Here is a 20,733-nt window from a genome sequence, read left to right as displayed (position 1 = left end):
AAAACCCGCTACATTTTTTTTTATAATGCACCAAGGGATATCTTTTAAATATGCACTGTCCCTCAGTTAGAAAAGCACAAACCACAAGCTTTGTCCAGTTGTGGTGCACTAGTTGGAACGAAAAAAAAATTCAGCTGAGGTGGTTCGATCCTGTGACACACGTGAGCACTCAACCAAATGAGCTAACTTCCGCCCTGGCAGTTATAGAGTAGGATACTCGAGCTAGGCTGGATCTAGTATATAGTTAGTAGTAGTGCTTTGGTCGAAATATTGAATCCAATATTTTGTTTTGTTTTTTCCATCCTAGTGCCCCACGACTGGTAGGCCTATATCACACTTGATTCAAAGGTATGTGGTATCCTGTCTTTAAAAAATGCAAAAAAAAAAAAATGTGCTTTGAACATATATGAACAAGGAAATAAAGTAGAAGACGATGGTAATTTACTAATCAAAACATTCATCAGTGGTTACCTCCTGAAGGTTGCATAGTACCAAAGAAGAGAGTACCGTGTCAAAGTTCGACGTGCACCTCAAATATTTACGGAGTAAAAGCAGCTGTGGGTGTGATTGGTAGTAATATGTGACATTGATTATTTGTGCAAATACTATTATCCATTGACAATAAATAAATACACTTTTATTTGTTATGCAGTATATACCAGAGGTTGAAACTAATGCGGGGTACCCCCAGAAATGGAACTGCAATTTTCAACAAAAATGACGGTTGCTATTAAAAACATAAATTAAATCTCTTAAATGATACGTGACCCCCCATTTTCTTGCAGCTAGATTAGATGTGAGGTGCCACACTTTCTATTGCTGTACTTCCTGGGTGTGTTGAAACGCTGCTTATATCAGTTTTATTAGTAAACGTTAATATTATCGGCAATAGGAATTGATTGGTCTAATGGAACCTGAACACGCCACTGATCCTTGTTTTCAAGGGAGATAACTTTTCATTCTTTTTTTACTCGCCACTGCTATCCCAAAATGCATGATACAAAATGAAGTTCGGAAGTAGGAGAAGAAAACCGCACGTTTTTAACTTGAATTTCTGTTAACGTTATTTATAGTTTCTGTCGTATAATTGGTGTAGCAACACACCACTGGACAGCCATTATCATGGTAAATCTACTAAATCAGTAAATGAGCAGAGAGTGATGCCATTTTTCATTTATTTATTAAAGTCGAGAAAATGCGAATACCAGACTGGCAGACAACAACACGAGATGTTCGTTCTTTAGACAGAATGCTGGTCAGCTCGCCCAAAACTGTTTAGTTAACTCGCCCTCCAATAGTTACCAACTCTCCCTAGTGTTTGGTCAATTCACCTCAATCCCATTTTACTCTTTATGGTTATGACCATTCATTAAAAATGGATGAGTGGGCGGGACTTGGGAGTGATTAAGCGCTCGTCAGATACAGTTTCATACACGCCGTAACACGGTCAGTCAAGGATCAATTCCCGTCAATGACCCATTCAGTAGTGTAGGTTGCTAGCACCCAAGGCAAGGCAAGTATTTGCCCCCTAACCAGTGGACCGTTAGCACTCCCCGAGTCCAGACTTTTGCACCCAGGGCAACTGCCCCAGTGCCCCACGTTACACCAATGGGTCCATTGTGCTATTTTTCGTCTCATTCAGTGCACCACGACTGGTATATATAAAAAAAATTGTTTTGTTTAATGACACCAGTCGAGCACAATAGCAAATAACATGGCCTTTGATATATTGTGAAAAACCACGAACCGGGCTACCCCATATATCGGTCTATTTACGTTTGACTTGGGTTTTTTTAATAAAGAATCTGCTTACAATTGAACCCTGACATCAAAATACTTTTGTTGAATTAAGAAAACCTTCTCTGAACAAAGTGCACAAGTGAAGAAAAGACAAATAGACATTTAAAATATTTTTATACATAGGGAAATGTATACACAACCACCATTTTGCACTGTATGCAGTATATTAAATGGTGTGTAATATTAAACAAACCTAAATAAACAACAGTTTCATACTGCTCTCATTGTTAAAGTCTCATCTGCTTCGCAGATTCATTGCATAAGAGTTTTGGTGACATCACATGACACACGTCATTCTTGAAAAACAATAGCCTGGTAGGGAGTAACTGAATAATGACAACATTAGACTACGACATGTATTTAATCTCTTCACAACAGAAAATGGTATGGATATTAACATTTGTTGGTTGATTTTGACAATAAAGTAAATACGGTAAAACATTATTTTATCAAATCGATCATACATATGCGTGTGTGCAAAAGCAATTTTCGGTTAATAGGCCGGTTCACGGTTATTCAAGGATACCAGTCGTGGTAAACTGGCTTACTTTTATGGCGATCCTGTCTGTAGAATGGTGCATACAAAAGATCCCTAGCTACTAATGAAAAAAATAATGTAGCATGTTTCCTGTCTAAGACGATATGTTAGAATTACAAAATGTTTGACATCCAATAGCTGGTGATTACTGGCAAGCAAGAAAGGGGCCGCAACTCTATACATATTTGGTGATTTGTTAGTTAATAAAAAATTTGTGAATATGTATTTCATTTAAACTATGCATTTTAATTATGAAACATTAAATACACCATTTTAACAAGTGTATGTCAATTTAATTAAAACTTTTAAATGTTATAAGCAATGAAAATTGATTTGTATCAATACATAATAGTGCAAGATATCAGAGAAGGGACATACATGTACATGTAATCAGGCATCGAAATAAGTCGAGAACGGTCGTTCAGGTTACCGGGAGGTTACCACATGTAAGAAAAGTCGAGAACGGTGTTTCGTTCTCGACAAACATTTCAACGTAACGGTAGTTTCGTTTCAGAACGTAAACCAGGCAGTGCATTCCAGACTTCTGCGTTTCATTTTCTTGTAAGAAATTGCATCTATGTTCGCGCGCACTTGTGCAATTCCAAGCAATCTCGGCAATCCGCGTTTAAGCAGCGCCCACTAGATAAATTTACTTCAGGATTTCGTTTCTTGTACCGATGTTCGCACGCACCGATACAATTTCAGAATGTCCACGTTAAAAGTAGCAGTAACAGGAATTCAATTCTAACTTTCATATAGTTGTGGTAACCTATAGGTTACCAGGCTATATTTTGTGGTAACCTGTAAATGGGTTACCAGACACAATGCTTATTTCGATGCCTGTGTAATGGACATTGCATCTGTTATCAGTAAATTTTGTATTTTGTAATTATTTTTAAAATCCTCTTAATTTTACTAAGAAAAATTTATTGGAAACGAAAAAAAGTAAAATTTGACATGTAATAATACTTATTTTGACCACGAGCAAACGCTTTATCTCCAGGACTGATTTTATTTTGTAAAAACATGTTTGCCGGTCATTCTTTTTGGTCCGAAGCATGTGTCCATTTTTATTATTGGAAAAAATTATGGTTTTTGGCGGTGCATCTGCAAATGTTTATTTGTCTACATCAATAAACTGATATACATTTTAATTCTCAGTACTTTAACCGGTCCTAAATTTAATAAAAAGTGGTCACTTGTATGCACCACTCCACTAGGCTTGACTTTTGTTCAAAGCCACTGTGCAGTCAGTCTGGGATCGATTCCCGTCAGTGAGCCCATTTGGGTATTAAAACATTAAAACAATGGAGTTTACCACTGGTTACAAACCATTGTCCTGTCTTGATGGAAGTGTCGTTGCAATCAACACCTGTGTGCAGAACCCTGTCTAGTTGAATGTCAAGAGATCAACAAAATTACAAGAGGCCTTTATGAAATAAACACTGCTTTAAAATAACATAACATGTACTGAAATAATCTATAAATGTATTTATTGTGGAGTGTTCTACACAATTGGATTTAAAAAAAAAAAATCCAGATGTGATCAAATATTTTTTCATTCACGATTCAAGATAAAAACATCCAAATGGCGAAATGCCACTGTGATGAAAATTTTCATAATGCCTCGAAATATTGAACTGAAATTTTGTGTACATAGCTTTACCTTTTACTGTTACATAACAGGTTTGACTTTCATGGCAATTTACCAATTTTTCACAGAGTTATTCCCCTTGAACTTGGAAGATAAAGAGAAAGTTTTGGGTCTGGTAGAGGACATGTATTGCTTTAGCAGTACTCTCAATTTTTTTTTTTTCTTCCATTACTTCTACAGGCAGTTGGTTTTTTTAGTTACATAGAAAAGTTCACCAATTTCCTGTAGTTATTTGTATAATATATGTATATTATTTATTTATTTTTATATTCCTTTTTTGTTTACTCTCCCCCTGTAGGTAGCCTAGTGATGACATCACATGGGACTGTTTGACAATTTTATTCCCCCCCCCCCCCCACCCCAATACAATAATATGATGCATTAGAGTTGACTGAATACTATTATGTGACAAAAGCAAAAGCTTTTTCTGCATGCAATTATGATAAATTCACCAAATTTTGGTCAATTTGTCACAATTTATTAAAATTTTGATTGTATTTTTTTCTCTCATCGTTTTGATACTTAGTATGTCCTCAGTCTCCTTTTGAATTTTTTATACATGTATGTTGGATTATTAGTCACATATATTTGATTTTCTAACTAAATATATCTTTAACTACTTTATTTTTTATGTAGTTAAATATCTCTTTGTCATATTCACTGTATATATCCGTGTGTGGATATTATGTCAATAAAAATGGGAATAATAATAATAAAAAAAAATGATGCATTATTTTTCCTGGTTTCCAATAGTTATATACTAGATCCTCAATAACCATAGTTTCCAATCTAATTAAAATTAGCTCCACTATTACATGTGGATTTAACAGTAGCCTGTTGGAGCTCATGTCCAGTTGACCTTTCATTCAACCAATCAAAACCTTACTGGCAAAATCATGCCAGTGATTTGAAAAGAATTTGAAAACATTCGGGATTATTCTAAGGTATATGAAATAATTCGTGCGAATTACGAAAACTATGCCGGAAACTAATTGCAATATAAAATTTTATATAAAATTTGTTTCAAGACGAAAAAATAAACTCTGATGGTATAGCCATAAAATCTGTTTATACTAGTATACAATCCAAAGTTTATTACTGCACTTTTCCCCGTTTTTTCAATGTTGAAATAGACCAACAAGTTCGCCTATTGCATAAATAGTCTCGCCCGATATTTTAGAATTTGTATGTTCACGAATAATGCTATAAAAGGCGAAGTGTAATTGGTCGATATTTAAATTGTTATTTATAGATGAAATGTCACCTGGACATGGGACTCCACGTAGTGCTGTTAGATCTACTGGCTAGACCCTGTAGAGCTAATTTTAATCAGATTGCATAGTTTGAAATGTGCTGAGATGTCATTAAACAAATATTCCTTATTGCAGGTATCCACCACTGAATCCCTGCAGGCCTTGGAGTTGCTGATGTCGGAGTTCTTCAACACAGACACAACCAACATTCGGAAGCATGAAATAGGTAACAAGTGGCTTTATTCAGAGATTATAGGACATTTTAGTTATACATACACACACACAGACACACAGACGCAGACACAACCAACATTCGGAAGCGTGAAATAGGTAACAAGTGGCTTTATTCAGATTATAGGACATTTTAGTTATACACACACACACACACACACAGACACACACACACAGACAAACAGACACACACACACACACATACAGACACACACACACACATACAGACACATGCACACATACACAGACACACATACAGACACGCACACACACATACAGATGCACACACACACACACATACAGACAGACACACACACACACCACACAGACACACACACACAGACACACCCACAGACAGAGACAGAGACAGACACACACAGACACAGACACACACGCACGCACACACACATACACACAAACATTCGGAAGCGTGAAATAGGTAACAAGTGGCTTTATTCAGAGATTATAGGACATTTTAGTTATACACAGACACACACACAGACACACACACATACAGACACACACACACACACACACATACATACACACACACAGACACGCACACACACACACATACAGATGCACACACACACATACAGACACACACACCACACACACAGACACACGCACAGACAGAGACAGACACAACCAACATTCGGAAGCGTGAAATAGGTAACAAGTGGCTTTATTCAGAGATTATAGGACATTTTAGTTATACACACACACACAGACATAGACACACAGACACACGCACAGACACACACACAGACACACATACACACACACGCACACACAGACAAACACACACACACACAAAGACAGACACACACACAGACAACCAACATTCGGAAGCATGAAGTAGGTAACAAGTGGCTTTATTCAGAGATTATAGGACATTTTAGTTATACACACATACACACACACAGACACACACACAGACACATACATACATACACACACACACACACACACAGACAGACACACACACACACACACACACACAAACACACACAGACACAGAGAGACAGACACACACACACAGACACAGACAACCAACATTTGGAAGCGTGAAATAGGTAACAAGTGGCTTTATTCAGAGATTATAGGACATTTTAGTTATACACACACACACAGACAGACACACACACACACAGAGACACAACCAACATTCGGAAGCGTGAAATAGGTAACAAGTGGCTTTTTCAGGGTGACCAACAACTCACAATTTTCAGAAAATCCGGAGTTGTCCAGTATCCGGAATTTTAGAATTAATATTAAATATCTGGATTTTTAAAAACAAATTTATAACAAAAAAACAACAACATTTTCTAAGAAGTGGATGGGCGAAGGATGTTCATTTGAGTAAGGCTAGCATTATAGAAATTACTGTTTGTTGTACTTTAATGGCTTATGCATGTATGAACCTCAACTCTATTGCAGTTTAGTTACACACTCACACACACACACACACACAAACCTAACCACGGCTCCACACATGTTATATCAAAGGTGTGGTATTGTCCTATCTATGTGCTGAAAAGTGCTGCTTGGTCAGGTTGGTAGCAAATATCCTCTTCTTCTAAATCAGGTATTATGAAATAGCTACAGTTTAATTTGCACTGAGTTAACTTCTTTTTGTTTGTTTAACAGAGGTTCTGCTGGAGAGTTTTGGTCAGACAAAAGATGCTTGGCGCCATTGCTTGTACTTCATAGCCAACACCAGTAACGAGTATGTGATGATGTATTGCCTCAATGTACTGGAGGTAAGATGATGGGTCATCATTTCGTAGGTTTTACAGATTTTTTATTATGTTATTTATTTATTTATTAGTCCCCTACCAGTCTGTGTCCGTCTGTCTGTCTATACCATATATAGTTTTTCAGACTTTTTTTTCACAATTAGATATTGAGCTGCAGTTTTGTGTATAGGTTTACAATGATTTACCCATTTTTGGCAGTTGTGTCCCTTGAATGTCAAATATACAAACATTTGTTGGGCCCGGTAGCAGCCATGTATCGGTTCAGCAGTACTCTAAAAATGCTGGTTTATTATTTGGGCATGTTGTTCAAGGTATAATGATAAAACAAATAATTAATAAATAATTTTGGATAATATGCAATTTTAATTCATCCCCTATCAACCAATAATACATACTTCTAAACACCAGGGTTGGGAATTCTACTCGGATCTGCGGTTTTCCTCTCATGGAACATTGCATTTTCTCGCATTTTAATCGTCCTTGCCCCCAGCCCCTCTAGATTTCCTCTTTTTTACAGTTTACCACCCCGGACCCCTCTAGTCCTCTCTTTTTTTACAGTTCACCAATTCCCACCCCTGAAACACAAATCCTATTTGTCTACCCAGAATTGTTTGAAGCGTGTCCAGCAAATTAAAAATATTTAGTACATGTACTTACTGACTAGATTTATAATGGTTTCAAACATCTTGAGTGTTAAATCTTGATGTTTTTTGTTTATTTCAGAAGCTGATAAATCAGCAGTGGGTTGGACAAGATGGCCAGACCAAGTTGGAGGTTCGCTCGATGCTGAACCAGTTCCTGCTAACCCGCCATGACAAAGTTCAGTCGTATGTCAGAAACAAACTTGTCAAACTTGTCGTCGATATTGGCAGATCAGACTGGCCACATTTCTATCCAGATTTCTTTTCCAGTATTTTACAGGTATTTTATTAAAAAAGATTTTTTTTTTTAATCTGGTGAGGTGGGACGTAACCAATTGGTAAAGCACTCAACTGATGCACGTTCAGTGTAAGAAAAATCCTCGTAGCCCAGTTGTAAAGCGCACACCTGATATGTGGTTGTTCTAGGATCGATCCCCGTCAGTTGGCTCATTGGGCTAATTCTCATTCCAGCCAGTGCACCACAACTGGTATATCAAAGGTCATGGTATGTGCTATCCTGTCTGTGGGATGGTGCATATAAAAGATCCCTTGCTACTAATGGAAAAATGTAGTGGGTTTTCTCTCTATGACTAAAAATTACGAAATGTTTGACATCCAATAGCTGATGATTAATAAATCAATGTGCTCTAGTGGTGTCGTTAAACAAAACAAACTAAACTTTTTTTTCATTAGAGATTTGGGTGTAGACTAAAGTTTTATAAGCACAGGCTTGGGGTTGGTATTGGCTCCAGATGCATTTTACTTGAATTAGAAAATGGAGTGGGATTTAGCTTAGTCGGTCGAGTGCTCACTTGAGGTGCTTGCATCGCAGGATCGAACCACCTCGGTGCACCCATTCAGCTGATTGTTTTTTTTCTAGTTCCAACCAGTGCATCACAACTGGACAAAGCATGTGGTATTTGCTTTCCTGTCTGTGGGCAAGTGCATATAAAAGATCCCTTGCTGCATTAGGAAAAATATTTGACATCCACTAGCCGATGATTAATTAATCAATGTGCTCGAGTGGTGTCATTAAACAAAACAAACTTCTTCTTGATGGTGCAATACTTGGAAACTAGTGGTAGTATCTTAGCGTTTTGTGTCTTGTGAACTTGTTAATGATCTTTCAACTAATTTGTAATGTGTTCTATTAGTTTGGTGTTACATTTGCAGTTAGTTCAACAACCAGACACCACAATGTTGGGTGTTATCTTACTGCAGACAGCATCCGAAGAAATGGCCACTCCCCGCGAAGACATCAGCATGTCTCGCAAAGAAGAGTTAAATCGTTTGTTGCTGGCACAAGTCCAAACGGTTCTCAGTATTCTGAACAGTATGTGCCTCAAGTGTTTAAAATTAATTTTCAGTAGCGTCTATAACTTAGAATTCTAAGTTATGCATATTCATGTATTATGTATTCAAATATATAGAATATTTCTTTGAACATTATTGAAAAGTGGCTAAAAAATTTTAAAAAATGTGTAGTTAAAAAATGTTTTAGCAGTCAAATACTAAATGTTGTGGCCACTTTGTATAAAATTTAGCAATCGGCTAAGTTAACAATGGGCAGAATGATACTTACCATCAGTACATGCCTTATTAGCAACCATTTACTCTTCCCTTAGTTGACTGCCAATTTCTTACAGTGCTTAACTGTTTGATTTGTTTTATTTCTTTAACATTCAGAGATTTAATTTTTTCCATAATACATTTTTACTATAATAATTTCAGATATTTTAGAAACAGTATTAGAAGAACACAGACATCTAGTGTGTGCGACACCACCGCCCTCCCCAACACACGGCAACCAGAGTATTACATGCCTGCCTTCATTAATGTTGTTCTCTTCGTCACCAGTGAGATCAGGTCAGTATCAGCACCACAGTATGTTCACTCAAATACTTCATTAATGTTGTTTTCTTCGACACCAGTGAGATCAGGTCAGTATCAGCACCACAGTATGTTCACTCAAATACTTCATTAATGTTGTTCTCTTCGTCACCAGTGAGATCAGGTCGGTATCAGCACCACAGTATGTTCACTCAAATACTTCATTAATGTTCTCTTCATCACCAGTGAGATCAGGTCGGTATCAGCACCACAGTATGTTCACTCAAATACTTCGTTAATGTTCTCTTCGTCACCAGTGAGATCAGGTCGGTATCAGCACCACAGTATGTTCACTCAAATACTTCATTAATGTTGTTCTCTTCGTCACCAGTGAGATCAGGTCGGTATCAGCACCACAGTATGTTCACTCAAATACTTCATTAATGTTGTTCTCTTCGTCACCAGTGAGATCAGGTCGGTATCAGCACCACAGTATGTTCACTCAAATACTTCATTAATGTTGTTCTCTTCGTCACCAGTGAGATCAGGTCGGTATCAGCACCACAGTATGTTCACTCAAATACTTCATTAATGTTCTCTTCATCACCAGTGAGATCAGGTCGGTATCAGCACCACAGTATGTTCACTCAAATACTTCATTAATGTTGTTCTCTTCGTCACCAGTGAGATCAGGTCGGTATCAGCACCACAGTATGTTCACTCAAATACTTCATTAATGTTGTTCTCTTCATCACCAGTGAGATCAGGTCGGTATCAGCACCACAGTATGTTCACTCAAATACTTCATTAATGTTCTCTCTTCATCACCAGTGAGATCAGGTCGGTATCAGCACCACAGTATGTTCACTCAAATACTTCATTAATGTTCTCTTCATCACCAGTGAGATCAGGTCGGTATCAGCACCACAGTATGTTCACTCAAATACTTCATTAATGTTCTCTTCGTCACCAGTGAGATCAGGTCGTTATCAGCACCACAGTATGTTCACTCAAATACTTCATTAATGTTCTCTTCGTCACCAGTGAGATCAGGTCGGTATCAGCACCACAGTATGTTCACTCAAATACTTCATTAATGTTGTTCTCTTCGTCACCAGTGAGATCAGGTCGGTATCAGCACCACAGTATGTTCACTCAAATACTTCATTAATGTTGTTCTCTTCGTCACCAGTGAGATCAGGTCGGTATCAGCACCACAGTATGTTCACTCAAATACTTCATTAATGTTCTCTTCATCACCAGTGAGATCAGGTCGGTATCAGCACCACAGTATGTTCACTCAAATACTTCATTAATGTTCTCTTCATCACCAGTGAGATCAGGTCGGTATCAGCACCACAGTATGTTCACTCAAATACTTCATTAATGTTCTCTTCGTCACCAGTGAGATCAGGTCGGTATCAGCACCACAGTATGTTCACTCAAATACTTCATTAATGTTCTCTTCGTCACCAGTGAGATCAGGTCGTTATCAGCACCACAGTATGTTCACTCAAATACTTCATTAATGTTCTCTTCGTCACCAGTGAGATCAGGTCGGTATCAGCACCACAGTATGTTCACTCAAATACTTCATTAATGTTGTTCTCTTCGTCACCAGTGAGATCAGGTCGGTATCAGCACCACAGTATGTTCACTCAAATACTTCATTAATGTTGTTCTCTTCGTCACCAGTGAGATCAGGTCGGTATCAGCACCACAGTATGTTCACTCAAATACTTCATTAATGTTGTTCTCTTCGTCACCAGTGAGATCAGGTCGGTATCAGCACCACAGTATGTTCACTCAAATACTTCATTAATGTTGTTCTCTTCATCACCAGTGAGATCAGGTCGGTATCAGCACCACAGTATGTTCACTCAAATACTTCATTAATGTTGTTCTCTTCATCACCAGTGAGATCAGGTCGGTATTAGCACCACAGTATGTTCACTCAAATACTTCATTAATGTTCTCTTCATCACCAGTGAGATCAGGTCGGTATCAGCACCACAGTATGTTCACTCAAATACTTCATTAATGTTCTCTTCGTCACCAGTGAGATCAGGTCGTTATCAGCACCACAGTATGTTCACTCAAATACTTCATTAATGTTCTCTTCGTCACCAGTGAGATCAGGTCGGTATCAGCACCACAGTATGTTCACTCAAATACTTCATTAATGTTGTTCTCTTCGTCACCAGTGAGATCAGGTCGGTAATCAGCACCACAGTATGTTCACTCAAATACTTCTCTCTTCGTCACCAGTGAGATCAGGTCGTTATCAGCACCACAGTATGTTCACTCAAATACTTCATTAATGTTCTCTTTGTCACCAGTGAGATCAGGTCGGTATCAGCACCACATTATGTTCACTCAAATACTTCATTAATGTTGTTCTCTTCGTCACCAGTGAGATCAGGTCGTTATCAGCACCACAGTATGTTCACTCAAATACTTGTTTTAAAAAACAGCCTGTAATTTGGGTTACTGCAAACCAATATAACAATTATTTTCAGTATGGCAGTATAAATATTTTCATTATGGCAAAATTTTATTAACTATATTCCAACTCCTAAAACCAGTTTTATTGTAAATGGTACTGGGGGTTTTTCAGCCTTCATATTCATATTATTATATGGTTGTTTTTAATTGGTATGTGTTATTCAGTGTAATAGACTAATACCAAAACAGTCTTTGCCATATATTGAAAACATATTCTTTCTTTCACTGATGAAGACAAGAAATACTACATTAATTTTAGGCCTTTTTGGGGGGTAAATATATAAATAGATAGAGTAAAAAACAATGTATTTTCCGAATTTTAAATGGGTGGTGGGGGTATCTTAGTTGACAAATAGCTTAATATGTACAATACTTGAATTATTTATTTATTTATTTCAAGCCTCTAAGAATTGAAAACAAAAATTTTGTTGTCCAAAACTAGGCTTGCAAAATCAAAACTATTATTATCACAATTTTTAGAGGCCTGTATTCATTCATTTCTACCGGCCTCGGTGGCGTCGTGGCAGGCCATCGGTCTACAGGCTGGTAGGTACTGGGTTCGGATCCCAGTCGAGGCATGGGATTTTTAATCCAAATACCGACTCCAAACCCTGAGTGAGTGCTCCGCAAGGCTCAATGGGTAGGCGTAAACCACTTGCACCGACCAGTGATCCATAACTGGTTCAACAAAGGCCATGGTTTGTGCTATCCTGCCTGTGGGAAGCGCAAATAAAAGATCCCTTGCTGCCTGTCGTAAAGAAGAGTAGCCTATGTGGCGACAGCGGGTTTCCTCTAAAAACAGTGTCAGAATGACCATATGTTTGACGTCCAATAGCCGATGATAAGATTAAAAATCAATGTGCTCTAGTGGCGTCGTTAAATAAAACAAACTTTACTTTACTTTTTCATTCATTTCTATTTATTTGTTTATATCTTTATTTACTTACATACTATGGTCGTCTTGTTTGTTCCAGACAGTGTACTGAGCACGTTGTTTCAAAAGCCTAGTCAAGGATTCAAGTTTGACGCTCTGCCGCTACTGGATGATCACTCACAGCAGTTGTGTGCGGCGACGCTGACATGTCTGGCTCACTACTTCAGCTGGATCCCACTGTCCACGTCCATCACCACGGATCTGCTCAGCACCATGTTCCACTTTGCTGGCTTCGGCTGTGAAATCCACAAACAGCGCTCGAGTAATCCCAGCTCCGGGTGCAACAGTCAAGACCTCGGCATGCTGGCCATGAACTGTGTCAACGAGCTGCTATCCAAAAACTGTGTGCCTCAGGAATTTGAAGACTTCTTGTTGCAGATGTTCCAACAGACGTTCTACCTTCTGCAGCGGTTAACCAAAGAGTATAGTACTAACGCCACGGGGAATAGATTAGAAGAGTTAGACGGAAGGTACACTCTTATGTTCAGTTTTAACCCCAAAAAATAATGTTTGATGGATTTACATTTGTTTCGTCCATACGTATATTATATAATGGGTATGTAATAAAGTTTATTAGTCCAGGTCCCGCACTTTGTCGCCCATCGAAGGCAATTTTGAATCTACCTATGGCAGTTTGTTTTAAAGTTACTTTTGCAGGAAATAAACATGACTGAAAGGTTATTTTACTGTTTGTAGACAATATACAATGCTTCATGAATGGTCGGTTTGAGATCGATCCCTGTCGGTGGGCCCATTGGGCTATTTCTCGCTCCAGCCAGTGCTTCACGACTGGTATGTCAAAGGCCGTGGTATGTGCTATCCTGTCTGAGATGGTGCATATAAAAGATCCCTTGCTGCTAATAAAAAAGAGTAGCCAATGAAGTGGTGACAGCGGGTTTCTTTCCTCAATATCTGTGTGGTCCTTAACCATATGTCCGACGCCATATAACTGTAAATAAAATGTGTTGAGTGCATCGTTAAATAAAACATTTCCTTCCTTCGTTAAGTCCGAGCCCAATTACTGGTCCAACCAGAGTGGACTATGGGTTTCGTCCCCATCTTTCTGTCCATCTGTCCCACATATAGTTGTCTGGACTTTTTTTTCGTAATGCCTCAAGATATTGAACTGACGTTGTGTGTATAGCTTTACCGTGTACTGTTACATACCTTGACCGGCCTCGGTGGCGTCGTGGCAGGCCATCGGTCTACAGGCTGGTAGGTACTGGGTTTGGATCCCAGTCGAGGCATGGGATTTTTAATCCAGATACCGACTCCAAACCCTGAGTGAGTGCTCCGCAAGGCTCAATGGGTAGGTGTAAACCACTTGCACTGACCAGTGATCCATAACTGGTTCAACAAAGGCCATGGTTTGTGCTATCCTGCCTGTGGGAAGCGCAAACAAAAGATCCCTTGCTGCCAATCGGAAGAGTAGCCCATGTAGTGGCGACAGTGGGTTTCCTCTCAAAATATGTGTGGTCCTTAACCATATATTTGACGCCATATAACCGTAAATAAAATGTGTTGAGTGCGTCGTTAAATAAAACATTTCTTTCTTTGTTACATACCAAGTTCGACTTTCATGACCGTTTACCAATTTTTCACAGAGTTATGGCCCTTGAACTTGGAAGCTAAGAGGAAGTTTTGGGCTTGGTAGAGGACGTGTATTGTTTAAGCAGCACTCTCAGAATGCTTATTTCTTCCACTACTGCTACAGGCGGTTGTTGCTTTTTCAGTTACATAGAAAAGTTCACCGATTTCCTGCAGTTATTTGTCAGCATACATCTACGTCGATTTGAGTCCAATTCGCAGTTTCCCGTGTTAGAATTTCTAGCTTTGTTCTTCAAATATACATTCAGACAGGTGAGTACATAATGTCATGACTCAAAATTAATTCTGTGGAGTGTGAAGCAAATGTTAAAGGTATATGTGTTTACCTCATTATCCCCATATGTCCAATGCCATGTAGCTAACTAAATATGTGTTGCTTGTGTTGTTTAAATACAGGGACGTCATTAATAGACAGCTGCTGGCAATATTTCACTGCATATTTAATAAGTGTTTACTGGGTATAAAATTACAAAGAAAACAACTTGGTATTGTTACATAATTTGTGCATGTTGAAAGCTCATCCCTTTTTGGTTAATATTAGCTGGTAGTTAATGTATGATGTTAATATTTCAAATAAACTAATGAAATTGTATAATTTTTAGACCTCGATATCAACTTTTTCTGGTCATACTAATTACTATGGCTGCTTATAAATTCATTTCACCTGTTATTTTTATTAGTGCACTACCAGTTCAACTGTGGTGGGGGTTGGGCTATAAGTTTCGGTTCCATACTGTTCGCATGTCTGCTGGCTATTCTACATGTAGTTTTGCAGACTTCTTTATCATAATGCCTTGTTTTTTTAACTTTTGACTTTTATCATGGTTATATAGCCATTTTTGACAGTTACGGTCCTTGAAGTTAGGAGGTATGAAAATTTGTTTTGGCCTGGTAGGCGACTTTATTGCTTTAGCAGTACATTCAAAATGCTTGTTCTTAATGACATCACTGGTCGTTAAATAAATTATTTCTTTCTTTCATTCTTTTCGTTAAACATTGCATTTTCTTTGGGTTTGCAGCCAACACATGAAGGTTTTTTCCACTGTCTTGATATATGGACGACGTTTCTCGATTATCTGGTTACCAAGTGTAAAGAACGATCTACAGATGCTGCGTCTATTATACAGAGGTTGGCAGTTAAACTTGTCAAACAACATACTGAAATAATTTTTAATGTTCGTCATTTCTGATGTAATTTTCTTGAAGTTTAGAGGACTGTTTTAAGAAAAACATTTTTCAATTGCTTCCCCCCACCCACACAATTAAAGGGACAGACCCTAGTTTTTAAACACTAAGGCATATTTTTCACTACTAAGAGCCGTTTATGATCACTTATCCATTTTCGTACAACCGAAATGTTTCTTGTCATCCTGGTGTTTCTAATACCACAAAATGCATTTTTTATATTTTTAAAAATGCACATGCATCTGAGAAGTAATGGGTATGGAATCATGTTTTAGTCTATTTTTTTAGGGTATTTCAAAGTCACAGTCTCTTGTTTCACTGTTGTATCCAAATTTGTTACAGGTTTATAAATTAACAAAACTAGTGTCCATTCTTACGAGTTGAAACTAGGGTCTAGGTGAAAAATATGCCTTAGTGTTTAAAAACTAGGGTCTGTCCCTTTAATCAATGTATCAATATACTGACCTTTTTGGGTGGTAACTTATTATCTGGGTGGAGTGAATTTACTCCAGTATTTTTACCGACCTCGGTGGCATTGTGGTTAGGCCATCGGTTTACAGGCCGGTAGGTACTGGGTTTGGATCCCAGTCGAGGCATGGGATTTTTAATCCAGATACTGACTCCAAACCCTGAGTGAGTGCTCCGCAAGGCTGAATGGGTAGGTGTAAACCACTTGCATCGACCAGTGATCCATAACTGGTTCAACAAAAGCCATGGTTTGTGCTATCCTGCCTGTGGGAAGCGCAAATAAAAGATCCCTTGCTGCCTGTCGTAAAAGAATAGCCTATGTGGCGACAGCGGGTTTCCTCTGACTGACCATATGTTTGACGTCCAATAGCCGATGATAAGATAAAAAAATCAATGTGCTCTAGTGGCGTCGTTAAATAAAACAAACTTTACTTTACTTTATTCCAGTATTAAATTTGGGAAATAACCTTAAATATACAACCTTTATCCCTATTAGTCTGTTGTTATTTATTTATATATAAAAAAAATATTATCTGTAGCTACTTATGAAATGTTTTGTTTATTCAGATTGCACACTTTTCGTGATGTTTCAGATACAAGGAGGCTCTGACGTCGCTTGTATCCCATATTTTCCAGAAACTGCTGTTCCGCTACAACCAGTCCCAGTTAGAGGAGTTGGATGATGAAATCCTAACAGATGATGTGAGTAGACCTTTCATGAATGTGTCGGTGGCACCATTCGGGTATTTCTTGTTCCAGCCAGTGCTCCACAACTGGTGTAACAAAGGCCATAGTATGTACTATCCTGTTTGTGGGATGGTGCATATAAAAGATCCCATGCTGCTAATAAAAAAAAGTAGTCCATGAAGTGGCGACAGCAGGTTTTCTCTCTCTGTATCTGTGTGGTCCTTAACCATATGTCTGATGCCATATAACCATAAATAAAATGTGTTGAGAGTGCATCATTAAATAAAACATTTTCTTCCTTCCTTTCATGAATGCAGGCCTTTCACTCACACTCCCCATCACTCACCTCAGACTACTGTAATTTCTTCTGCACCAGATAAGCTGCATTTGGCAATAACAGATTGTTTTGTAAAAATGATTATTAGATTGCTTGCTCCGACAGAAGCCACTGCCTAACCATGAGAACGGATCACATGAGATCTGTATAGCTCTTACCGTTGTCATCCAATATGCGCTAATTTACGCGTTGAGTTGCTTGCATTGTAATTTTACTCTGGGTGTAAGCATAAATTAGTAAATTAGTGAACACAATTAGTGAGTTTGAATTTCTATGACTGAATTAGTATATATCTGTTTTCGAGTTCATTTTTCTTGAAATAAATTTTGACATATCACACTTTTTTTTCTGAATAATGTTAATCTTTTGTGTACAAAAAAAATGTCATATAGCCTGCAACGGCAGATAAGCTGCAGGGGTTAGATTTCAGTGTTATAAAACATATAGCCCACGGGTGATATGATCACAAGAAATTACGGTAGTTCAAGGAAAGTAATTTTTATCTCCACTTAGCATGTCAATTTTTGTAAAATGTTACTGCTAAAGGATTAAATTTCAATGGAAATATCTTAAATGGCTCCCCATAACCTAAGTGTATAAGACAATGAATCATTCCCCTCTTTCTTTTCTTTTTTTCACATCAGGGTTTGATGAATGGCCTGTTTAAAAAGTTTAAGTTGATCTTTAAGAGATAGCTGATTTCAGGTAGCGGTAACTTGTAGACCTTTAACTATTGGCTGGTATAACACAGTGGAAGTAAAACTTTAATGATTGGCTGGTGTTGGCTGGTGTGAGTCATATATCAGATACAGATGAAGTGAGGTGGGTACTGTGGGTGTAACCCCCCCCCACCCCCCCCCCCCCACCCCCCCCCCCCCCCCCCCCCCCCCCCCCCCCCCCCCCCCCCCCCCCCCCCCCCCCCCCCCCCCCCACCCCCCGTTTTGATGTGCCCTCAAATACCTGGTGTTTAGTAGAAGAATACAATAAATTTAATTATTTTTAGTGGACATAATATCATGGTGGTTCAAGGGAAGAATGACATGTATATAATGCAAGTTATTTTGAATCCAATATGTCATTTTTATATCCCTGTCTATGTTGGGTTGTATTATGGTATGGTATTGTCCGTCCATCCGTTCGTATGTCCGTCTGTTATCTTTTTCTTGTCCGGACCGTATCTTGCATACAGATCCATACAGGACCATCAAACCTCACATGTAGGAACAATTAGGGATGGTGGTGTGTTGCATACTATTACTAGGTTACTGTGACCTATTTTTCATGGTCTACTGCACATAACAGTAAATCCTTGTCCGGATAATATCTTGCATACAGCTGCATACAGGACCATCAAACCTCACATGTAGGAACAACTTCGGATGGTGGTGTGTCATGTACTATTACTAGGTCACTGTGATGCAAATAAATCAAATAATTGGGTTATATTCTGAACATCATGGGAAAATCTTGTTAGCCTTTGAAGAAGTCAGTAACGTTTACTTTTCCGGATGGTTTACTAATAATAATGAAATCACAATTTGTCTAGAATTTGTTACTCACTTGTCCTGCCCATATAATATAATTACTCTTCCAGTGTGCAATACATATGCTAATTTCTTGACGGTTCTGTATTGTTAACATTATATACATAAACTGTTTCTCTGCCAATATAAATGTGTCACCAGAGTACCCATGCTGAACAAAATTTCCCTTTATAATAAAGGATAATAACTTCATTAATCAGACAGCACCTTCTCCAATCGATACAGTATCACCAGTAGCTGGTCCAAAACAAACTATTTATCCATCCCATTGCAAAAATTTCACATAATTAGAATTGAATCATACCCGTAACACGGGCATATCATGTACCTCACTGGTACTCTTGTTAAATGTTGCATTCCTCCCTCACCAAAACAAATTGAATAATCAAAATAAAACATCCTGTATTTGCCTCTGCAAATGATGTCAGAAAAATTTATCAGATTATGAATTTTTTTTTTTTTTACATGGTGAAGGTAACATAAATAAAGTTATTTGAGATGAAGTTCTTTTCTAATCGTGTGCAAGAGTGTTTTATTTTCAGAGAAAAAATTTCACATCTTTTTTTAAGGATGAGACGGAATGGCAGCATTTCCTGAGAAATTGCCTTGAAGTGGTGGCCAAAGTAGCAGAACTGATTCCAGCAGAGATATTTCAACTCATAGTAAGTCTTGTGCATAAGTGCTTCATATTTCTTCAAAAGTTGTTTTGCACTAGTCATTGCAGCAGAAATATTTCAACTCATAGTAAGTCTTGTGCTTCAAGTTCTTAATTCAACAGTTATTCTGCATTATCATATGTTATTGCAGCAGAATTATTTCACCTTGTAGCAAATCTCAGTGCTTCATCTGCTCTAGTCACTGCAGGAGAAATATTTCAACTCAAAGTAAGTCTTGTGCTTCAAGTGAATCTTCTTCAACAGTTATTTTGCAATAGATAGTGATTGCTGCAGTGGCATAGCGTGGGTTGCCAGCGCCCGGGGCAAGGCAAGTATTGTGCCCCCTAACCAGTTGACCATTAGCACTCCCCGAGTCCCTTCCACCAGTCCAGAATTTTGCACCCATGGCAACCACCCCAGTGGTTCTGACCACACTACGCCACTGCATTGCTGTAAAGGCCTTTGTTTTTATAAAATGTTTATATTTGGAATTTTCACATCTGAATGAAAATTGTGAAAACGATTACTACATGAAGTAAAATTCATACAGACTTACACATGTAAATATGTGACAATAAAGCAATATAGCCGAGGGGAGATTTTTGGGTGGGTTGTTTTTTTCAGACGTCAAATTACATAAAAATTAAGTAGAGATGTTAAAATTCACATTGTCTGTTGATTAATTGCAGCAATTTTAAATGAAAATAAATACGTTTTAGAACAAACAGAAATATTATTCATTTACTTTAAAAAAAAAAATTTTTTTTAAATGTTAGCTTTAAACTGTGTTAATGTGTGTTTCAGTGGGACCAGTTTCAAGAACACGTGACCGCCTACCTTGCAATGGAGTCCTGTGTGACAGCCAGTGCGGAAGGGAGACAACTGCGTATTAGTGGTGAAAACGAGTGTCGTCGGCTACACTGTACGTTGAGAGATCTGTCCTCATACATCCAGGCTTTAGGGAGACTGGCCGAACACTTCATAGGGGACATGTTCGCAGAGAGATACACCAATGCTCGGCAGTTACTAGAGAAGTATGTGATTAATCGGCTCAACATTGTGGGATTGGTTCTTTAATTGGATATAAGTACAAAAATAAGTT

The 20,733-nt window shown here is 38.1% G+C and overlaps 1 protein-coding gene across 3 annotated transcripts in view; it reads left to right on the top strand.

The window, feature by feature from the left end:
- The first annotated feature begins 993 nt into the window (after positions 1-993).
- The window catches only part of LOC121378832 (exportin-6-like), a 48,667-nt gene continuing 28,927 nt past the window's right edge, over positions 994-20,733 (top strand). For 2 of the 3 annotated variants that reach the window (XM_041507167.1, XM_041507168.1), the window contains exons 1-12: positions 994-1,125; positions 5,381-5,471; positions 7,127-7,239; positions 7,960-8,157; positions 9,051-9,210; positions 9,609-9,743; positions 13,187-13,616; positions 14,880-15,006; positions 15,774-15,883; positions 17,001-17,109; positions 19,545-19,637; positions 20,436-20,665. In XM_041507167.1, the coding sequence (XP_041363101.1) occupies positions 1,123-1,125; positions 5,381-5,471; positions 7,127-7,239; positions 7,960-8,157; positions 9,051-9,210; positions 9,609-9,743; positions 13,187-13,616; positions 14,880-15,006; positions 15,774-15,883; positions 17,001-17,109; positions 19,545-19,637; positions 20,436-20,665 (1,799 nt within the window). In that variant the 5' untranslated portion in view covers positions 994-1,122. Of the gene's footprint in view, positions 1,126-5,380; positions 5,472-7,126; positions 7,240-7,959; positions 8,158-9,050; positions 9,211-9,608; positions 9,744-12,096; positions 12,130-13,186; positions 13,617-14,879; positions 15,007-15,773; positions 15,884-17,000; positions 17,110-19,544; positions 19,638-20,435; positions 20,666-20,733 lie in introns of those variants that run through there. The other variant, XM_041507169.1, reaches the window with a different exon arrangement.

This window comes from Gigantopelta aegis, chromosome 8, assembly GCF_016097555.1.
Source record: "Gigantopelta aegis isolate Gae_Host chromosome 8, Gae_host_genome, whole genome shotgun sequence".
Lineage (NCBI taxonomy): Eukaryota > Metazoa > Mollusca > Gastropoda > Neomphalida > Peltospiridae > Gigantopelta > Gigantopelta aegis.
Note: the sequence above shows the minus strand (reverse complement) of the source record. Positions and strands in the feature narration are given on the sequence as shown.